The following is a 9,085-nucleotide window of genomic DNA, read 5'->3' as shown; positions in this document are numbered from 1 at the left end:
ATCTGTATGTCTTCTTTGGAGAAATGTCTATTTAGGTCTTCTGCCCATTTTTGGATTGGGTTGTTTGTTTTTTTGATATTGAGCTGCATGAGCTGCTTGTAAATTTTGGAGATTAATCCTTTGTCACTTGATTCATTTGTCAATATTTTCTCCCATTCTGAGTGTTGTCTTTTTGTCTTGTTTATGGTTTCCTTTGCTGTGCAAAAGCTTTTAAGTCAGAAATCTATCTTTTTTTTTTTTTTTTTTTTTTAGAAATCTATCTTAATGATACTTCTTTTGTTCAGTAAGTTTTTTAAAAATCTGCCTTTGTGACTCCTAAGTGCCTATTTGTTGCTCTTACAAATTCAATGTACCTTCAAGGTCAAAGATTTGACACCCTCTCTCTGCAGAGATATTCAGAAGAACGCATTATTACATGCCTATTAGGAATTATATAAAGGTTTTGAGAAAGTACAGATTGTCAGAATAAGTATACAGCATTCCAAGGTGACAACTTTGAAAAGGATAATAATCACTTCAGTATATGAGAGCCGACTATTAAAAATTAGATTTAGTTGTGTTCTTTGCACTATTTCATACTTCCTAAACAATCAGCATGTATTATTCTTTATAATCAGGGAAAGCGCAATAAGTATTATTTTGGAAAGCTGGGCACATTACCACCCTTTTTTAGTGGATGAAGAAACATGTAGTTTACACTCTCAGAGTCACAGTGCTTAAAATATTGTGAAGATTCACATACCAAAATAAGGAAGACAAATTTATCTCCATGAACAGACCATGGGAAAGTGGCAGCTGACAACTCACGTAAGGTCATTCTAAATGCATTTACTCCAGGTTTCAGAAATCAACAAATTTTACCTACAACTTTAGGAAATAGCTTCATAGTTTTGGGGTGTGGGTAGTGGTACAGAGAAAGAAGTTCCATATACTTCAGCCAATGGATTAAACACTAAAGGTTTTTCCTTTCTACGTATCTCTTTATAGTTTATCCCACAATGTTGCTTTACTTCTTGTCTGAGACATAAAACCTACTGCAATGCGAGAACAATATTCTGTGATAACGTATATGAGAAAAGAGTCTAAAAAAGAACAAACATATGTATACGTATAACTGAATCACTTTGCTGTACACTTGAAACTAACACAGCATTGTAAATCAGCTATACTACAATAAAATTAAAATATGAAAAAAAAAAAAGAAATCCAAGCAGGCCAATGACAGAGTGAGCAGCTACCTGAGGCCATGGGCCCTGGGAACCCAGCTGTGTACTTAAGGAGCACGCCATGCTGGGGAGTTTTCCGGAGCTCAAAGAGGAGTTCTTCAGGCACTGTCTCCGTGTCTCTTACTACCAACTGAAGTCCTGCAGTCAGGAGAATAGAGCATGGTGAGAAGATGTGTACATTAACAACTGTATACTTTGGGTACAGTAAAGCCCCAGGCCAGGCTGGAAGCCATGTTGTGGGTAATCTGATGGTTAGCAGAAAGTGCTGTCTAATTTGAATCAACCACAAAAAAGAGTGAAAACTTGATAATACAGTCAGTTCCCAAATTACAAGTAGGTTCTTCCAAAAGTTAACTTACGAGTAGGTAGTTCGGAATTCAGAATACCTTTTTTCTTCCATACAAATGAAGGAATGGTAGCCCATGAAAAGGTCAGTCCTGACTGACCGGGTAGGTTTTCTTCCAGAAAATACTCTAAGAAATTGTGTTTGCTTTTCATCATTTCTTCCCTTCTTTCTCTGAATCTACAGAAGAGCCAAGTTATTTTAACAATGGCTGCTCTGGCCATCACTGACATGAGAAGGAGTGGGGCAAAGGGACAGTCATCTTTGTATCTGTGGCTTGTTTATAGATTGGATGATAAGTAATTTTAGGCCAATACCCCATATGTAGGAACTGGATAAGGATGTGTAGAGCACAGCTTACAAAAATCACAATACCCACTATTCGCTCTTAAGATGTTCTTGGTAAAAGAAAAAACTTCTAAAAAGTAAGTACACTAATAGGTAAATAAAATCACATATAAAACACTTGGGCCAACTCTAACTCTTCACAGCTTCTGAAGGTTATGGTGACTTGTCACTCCGACTGTTACTCTTTACTTTCTAAAGAGAAAACAAGAGCAGTCATTGAAACCACTTCCCTCTCTTCTCTTCTCTGCTCTGTGTTACTTTATATTTTAGCGACGGCAACAAATCAAACTCTTAGAGACTGGAAAATAAATTCTGTGTTGTATTCCATCACTGAGCATTGGTTTCTGAAGGGTTTATTTCCTTCTCTCCATGCTGCTTCCATATGCATGGAAATGGGCAGAGGGGTGGCTATGGATGAGATGCCTGCAACTTCTGGAAGAGAAGGTCACTACTTTTTGGTAACCATGAAGAGATTTATACAGGGACTGTTACTGAAATATGGTTCCATTTCCAAAGCCATGTTTTTTTTTTCCAAAGCCAGGTTCCCAGTTCTTACCTATAGAAGTGCTGCCTCCTGGGCTGACTTTAAGCAATGGAGCTATAACCTGGAACATTGGCGGGTGCCGATCAATGCGAAGTAAGTGAACGGTGAGGGCCATCTCTGGACTTGTGTGCCCTCCATCCGAAACTAGAAAGAGTACACACACACACACACACACACACACACACACACACACACACACACACACATCAGTTTGTAGTCTGGTCACCTGTAGGCTAGTTCTATAAATATGTAGCCAGAAGCTTTTTTAGATTACCTTAACACTTTGAAGAGATGCTTATAAATAGAAAATGTAAGCAAGCAAGATACTGTGAGCTATTCTACAAAGCTCTTTCTACTGAATAACAAAAAAGCTAAAACCATAACAACAAAGTCATTCTAAGTAGCAACTTTCACAACAAGGTGATATTGACAAATATTAGTGGAAGGGAAAGTAATACAAAATATGCACTCTTAGGTGATGCTGGTAGAAGCTTTTATTTATGGAATATTTTAGATTCAATTCATTCTTCCAGTGTTCCAGAGAAATAGTTTTTTCGGGATATCTCTGTTAGAAATGATGTCTGTCTCATTATAAAATAATTATTTAAAAGGATAGAAAATGTCTACACAGATAATTCTAATGTCGTTTGGAAGTAAGCAGACCCATGTTTACCTGGTCATTATGCACGATGCAATAAATGGAAGACACCTTTGTGAATAAAACATTGACTTCAAGATTTTATTCCCCTGGATTACCTGACATTCAAGTGAGCATTGATCACTGGAGAGAAATGAAAGCAGATTTGCCAGACCCTTGATTCTTATTTCCACTTTCCTATATCTTAACACGCCTCCCCTTCTCTAAAAGCCAGGTTTGGAGGAACACCTGCACCACCCACTCATTGATGTATTTATCTGCAGTGCCTATTGAGAAAACTGCACTGTTGATATTTTAAACGTGTGGTATGCTTATACATGGGTTGGTTACAAGCAACAGGTTTCCTTCACTACTTTCTCGTGGACTTAGTTAACAAGTCAGTAGGAATCTGACCTCTACTTCCGCCAAGTGAACCATCACGTAGTGACTCCTGGTAATGATTCCAACAGGTTTTAGATTTGTCTTTTCCCTGAGAACACATCTAAAAGATATGGTTGAATTTTATAAGGTACATTCCATGTCCTAGAGAAGTCCAGAAATAGCCCTACTGAAGGAGAGAAGACGGTATCCCTGTGAGAATGAAGGTTTTATGGCTCTGGTCATTCGGTCAAATGTCAAAGCTATTGTATCTGCTTCTTTGTGCTCAATCTTTTGTGCTCTCTGGATAGTCAGAGGTAGGGACCAATGATTCTTAACTTTTGGGAGTTTGAGGACAAAAGTACAAACTTTTGCATACATTTCAGTGGATTCAGGATTCTCTGAAGTGCCTAGAATCTAAGTTAAGAAGTCCCTTTATTAAATAAAAATAAATGATTGCAAAATACAATTCTCTCTTTTTAATGTTTTACACTGATTTTATTTTTAAGTGGGGGGGGGCACCTCAGGGAGTCTTCACCATCCTTACCTTACAGAAGAGGAAAGGAAAGGCCCTAAAACTTAAACAGTTTTGGTCATATTGCACAGCTGTTGGTGTCACCAAGGTATATCCTTTTTATTTTATTTTATTTTATTTTGTTTGTTTGTTTGCGGTACGTGGGCCTCTCACCGTTGTGGCCCCTACCGCTGCGGAGCACAGGCTCTGGACGTGCAGGCCCAGCGGCCATGGCTCACGGGCCCAGCTGCTCCACGGCATGTGGGATCTTCCCGGACCGGGGCACGAACCCGCGTCCCCTGCATCGGCAGGCGGACTCCCAACCACTGTGCCACCAGGGAAGCCCCACCAAGGTATATCCTTGTCTCTATAAGTAAAGTGAGGAAAGCTGTTTTCTGGTACATTTAACATAACAACAAAATATACCATGAGGGTGAAGCGCTTTGCAAGCAAACATAAGAACTTATAATCAAAATTTAGTAATTACATGTCTAGCCCTCTCTTTAAGCAAAGTTTTTGATTTCTCTGAGAAATAGTCAAACTGCCTCTTTGGTCAGATGCCTCCTGCAGGCACCATTCACCCTGTGTGTTTTCCTCCCTCTGGATGGCTCTGTAGAGCATCTGTGCTTGTCTTGAGCAGTCAGGTCAGGAATATCAGTTTGCTGTCTCAGCTTAGCTGATTAACCAAATGAGCAGTTCTCCCTCATTCCATGGGTTAATGTCAGGGCTTGGGTTTCTTGCTGCCTTAGTTCATTATGTGTCCAAGTTAAATTTTTCTCTCACAAAACTCTGCTAAAAGAGATGGCTTCTTTCCTACCATATTCCAAACGTTTTTCTCTTTTAAAAAAAAGGAACCTCTTATACCTTTCACAACAGTCAACTCAAAATGGACCACGGAACTAAATATAAGCCGCAAACTACAAACTCTTAGATGATAACATAGTAAAAAACCTAGATGACCTTGGGTATGGTGCTACCTTTTTAGATATGACACCAAAGACACGATTCATGAAAAAAATAATTGATAAGCTGGATTTCATTAAATTTAAAAACTTCTGCTCTGTGAAGGAAAATGTCAAGAGAATGAGAGAACAAGCCACAGTCTGGGAAAAAATCTTTGCAAAGGACACATATGATAAAGGACTCTTATCCAAAATGTACAAGGAACTCTTAAAACTCAACAATAAGAAATAACCCAGAGGCTTCCCTGGTGGCGCAGTGGTTGCGCGTCCGCCTGCCGATGCAGGGGAACCGGGTTCGCGCCCTGGTCTGGGAGGATCCCATGTGCCGCGGAGCGGCTGAGCCCGTAAGCCATGGTCCCTGGGCCTGCGTGTCCGGAGCCTGTGCTCCGCAACAGGAGAGGCCGCAGCAGAGGGAGGCCCGCATACCACAAAAAAAAAAAAAAAAAAAGAAACAACCCAATTAGAAAATAGACTGAAAACCTCAACAAATACCTCACCACAGAAGAAACAAATGGCAAATAAGCATATGAAAATATGCCCATCATCATATGTCAGCAAATAATTGCAAATTAAAACAACAATAAGATCCTACTGTGTGCCAATTATAATGGGCAAAATTTGGAACACTGACAGCACCAAATGCTTGTAAGGGTGTAGAGCAAAAGGAGCTCTCATATATTGCTAGTGGGAATGCAAAATGGTTCAGCCACTTCGGAAGAGAGTTTGGCTGGTTCTTGTAAAACTAGACATACTCTCACTATACATACAATTCAGCAATTGCACTCCTTGGTATTTACCCAGAGGAGTTGAAAACTTAGGTCTACACAAAAAACCTGCACACAGATGTTTATAGTAGCTTTATTCATAATTGCCAAAACTTGGAAGCAGCCCAAGATGTCCTTTAGTAGGTGAATGGATAAACTATGGTAGAGCTGGACCATGGAATATTATTCAACACTAAAAATAAATGAGCTACCAAGCTATGAAAAGAAGGAGGAATCTTAAATGCATATTACTAAGTGAAAGAAGCCAATCTGAAAAGGCTACATACTGTATGAGTACAACTATATGATATTCTGAAAGGGGTAAAACTATGGAAGACAATAAAAATAGTGGTTGCCAAAGGTGGGGGGGAGGTGAATAGGCAGAGCACAGAAAATTTTTAGGGCAGTGAAAATAATCTGAATGATATTATAATGATGGAAATGCCGTATGGCAAAAATGCCATATCTTGGTCTAAACCCATAGTATGCACAACACCAAGAGTGAACTCTAGAGCAAACTGGACTTTGGGTGATTATGATGTATAAATGTAGGTTTATCCTTGTTAAAAAGTGTACCATTCTAGTGAGTGATGTTGATAATTGGAGAGGCTCTGCTATGCATGTGTTGGGGCAGGGGGTATGGGGAAAATGGCTGTACCTTCCTCTCAATTTTCTAAACAATATTTATCTATTTATTTTGGCAGCACGGGGTCATAGTTGTGGCACGTGGGACCTTTAGTTGCGGCATGTGGGAATCTTTTAGTTGCAGCATGTGGACTGCTTAGCTGTGGCATGCATACGGGATCTAGTTCCCCGACCAGTGATCGAACCCATGCCCCCTGCATTGGGAGCACGGAGTCCCACCCACTGGACCACCAGGGAAGTCCCCTTCCTCTCAATTTTGTTGTAAACCTAAAACTGCTCTAAAAAATTAAGTCCAAAATAATTTTTTTTTTTAAATCACTCAACAGTAAAAAAAAGAACCTTAGGCAGAAACAAGATAAATTAATTTAAGGTCAGCCCAAGGTCCATTTCCTTTACTCTGTATAATAGGTTCATGGATCATTTAACTTAAAGTCCTGGAGAAGGTTAATAGTTAACCCCTTCAACTATTCAAGTTTTCAGGTAAGTATTGAGGCTTGGAAACCAAACTGGCACACTACCATGATACTTGTTTTGCATGACCATAACACATACAGACAGACTAAATTAAATATCTCATACTCAGAGTCAGAAACTTGTATTAAAATCCTCGTTCTACTGCTTACCAGGTATGGAAACATGAGCAGATTACTACTCTAATGACGCTTAGTTTCCTCAGCTTTCAAATTCTAAAATAAAACCTGTCCTTACAATATTGTTATTAGGATTAAATAAGACAACTTATATTGTAAATCGCTTTGTAAAATGTAAACTGCTATAATCTGTTGTATCTTATTACCGATGTATGAATTATCTAGAAGTCTGTCACTAGAAATGAGCTGATATTAGGTTCTTTTCAACAATGACAGAACACTAGAAAAAGAAATAAAAGGCATCTAAATCAGAAAGAAAGAAATAAAACTGTCACTATTTGCAGATAACATGATATTATATATAGAAAACCCTAAGGAGTCCACCAAAAACCAAGAGAACAAATGAATTCAGTACAGTTGCAGAATGCGAAATCAATACATAAAAATCCGCTGCATTTCTATACACTAATAAAAAAACAGTAGAAAGAGAAATTAAGAAAATAATCCCATTTACAATTACATCAAAAAGAATAAAATACCTAGGGATAAATTTAACCAAGGAGGTAAAAGACCTGTACAATGAAAACTATATGACATTGATGAAAGAAACTGAAGACACAAATAAATGGAAAGATATTCCACACTCATGGATTAGAGGAATTAATATTGTCAAAACGACCATAGTACCCAAAGCACTCTCCAAATTCAATGCAATCTCTATCAAAATTCCAATGGCATTTTCCACAAAGATTAGACAAACAATCCTAAAATTTGTATGGAACTACAAAAAAACCCCCAAATAGCCAAGCAGTCTTGCAAAAGAAGAACAAAGCTGGAAGCATCATGAGCCCTGATTTCAAACTGTATTCCAAAGTTATAGTAATCAAAACAGTATGGTATTGGCATAAAAACATATATAGATCAAAGGAACAGAATAGAGAGCCCACAGATATAAGGTCAATTAATTTATGAAAAAGAACAAAGACTATAAAATGGGGAAAGGACAGTCTCTTCAAGACACAGTGTTAAGAAAACTGGACAGCCATATGCAATAGAAGGAAACTGAACCACTAGCTTACACCATACACAAAAATTAACTCAAAATGGATTAAAGACTTGAACATAAGACCTGAAACTATAAAACTCCTAGAAGAAAACATAGGTGGTAAGCTCCTTGACATCAGCCTTGGCTTTTTGAATTTGACAACAAAAGCAAAAATAAACAAGTGGGACTACATCCCACTTGCACAGCAAAGGAAGAAGCTTCTGCACAGCAAAGGAAAGCATCAACAAAATGAAAAGGCAACCTACAGAATGGGAGAAAATATTTGTAAATCACGTATCTGATGAGGGTTTAATATCCAAATATATATATATATATATATAAAGAACTCATACAACTCAATAGCAAAAAACCCCACAATCTGATTTTAAAAATGGGCAGAAAATCTGAAACATTTTTCAAAAAAGATACACAGATGGCCAACATGTTCATGAAAAGTCTCTCACTCACTAATCATCAGGGAAATGCAAATCAAAACCACAATGAGATATCACCACACACCTCTTAGAATGGCTATCATCAAAAAGACAAAAGATAACAAATGTTATGAGGGAATGGGGAAAAGGGAAGCTTTTTATACTGTTGGTGGGAATGCAAACTGGTGTGGCCACTATAGAAAATAGTATTAAGGCTCCTAAAAAAATTAAAACTAGAACTGCCACATGATGTGGTAATCCCACTTCTGGGTGTGTATCCAAAGGAAATGAAATCAGTATCTCGAAGAGATATATGCACTCCCATGTTTATTGCAGCACTATACACAACAGTCAAGATGTGGAAACAACCTAAGTGTCCACTGGTGGATGAATGGATAAAAAAAACATGGGAATATAATGTACAGCATGGTGACTATAGTTAATAATACTGTATTCCATATTGGAAAGTTGCTAAGAGAGTAGATTTTTTTTTTTTTTTTTTTTTGGGCTATGCGGGCCTCTCACTGTTGTGGCCTCTCCCGTTGCAGAGCACAGGCTCCAGAGGCGCAGGCTCAGTGGCCATGGCTCACGGGCCCAGCCGCTCCACGGCATGTGGGATCTTCCCGGACCGGGGCACGAACCCATGTCCCCTGCA

At 38.5% G+C, this 9,085-nt stretch overlaps 1 protein-coding gene across 18 annotated transcripts in view; it reads right to left on the bottom strand.

Moving 5' to 3' along the window:
- FRAS1 (Fraser extracellular matrix complex subunit 1) overlaps nt 1-9,085 on the bottom strand; it is a 474,502-nt gene that overhangs the window by 106,501 nt on the left and 358,916 nt on the right. For all 18 annotated transcript variants that reach the window (XR_003680571.1, XR_003680570.2, XR_003680569.2 and 15 more), the window contains 2 exons: nt 2,474-2,605; nt 1,239-1,364 (listed from right to left, as the gene is read on the bottom strand). Coding sequence is in view for 15 of the 18 variants with exons in the window: in XM_024115434.2 (XP_023971202.1) it covers nt 1,239-1,364; nt 2,474-2,605 (258 nt within the window). In the remaining 3 variants the exon portion in view is untranslated. The remainder of the gene's footprint in view (nt 1-1,238; nt 1,365-2,473; nt 2,606-9,085) is intronic.

The sequence above is a fragment of the Physeter macrocephalus genome, chromosome 7 (assembly GCF_002837175.3).
Source record: "Physeter macrocephalus isolate SW-GA chromosome 7, ASM283717v5, whole genome shotgun sequence".
Classification (NCBI taxonomy): domain Eukaryota; kingdom Metazoa; phylum Chordata; class Mammalia; order Artiodactyla; family Physeteridae; genus Physeter; species Physeter macrocephalus.
The sequence above is the reverse complement of the archived record's forward strand: the minus strand, read 5'-3'. Positions and strand labels throughout refer to the sequence as shown.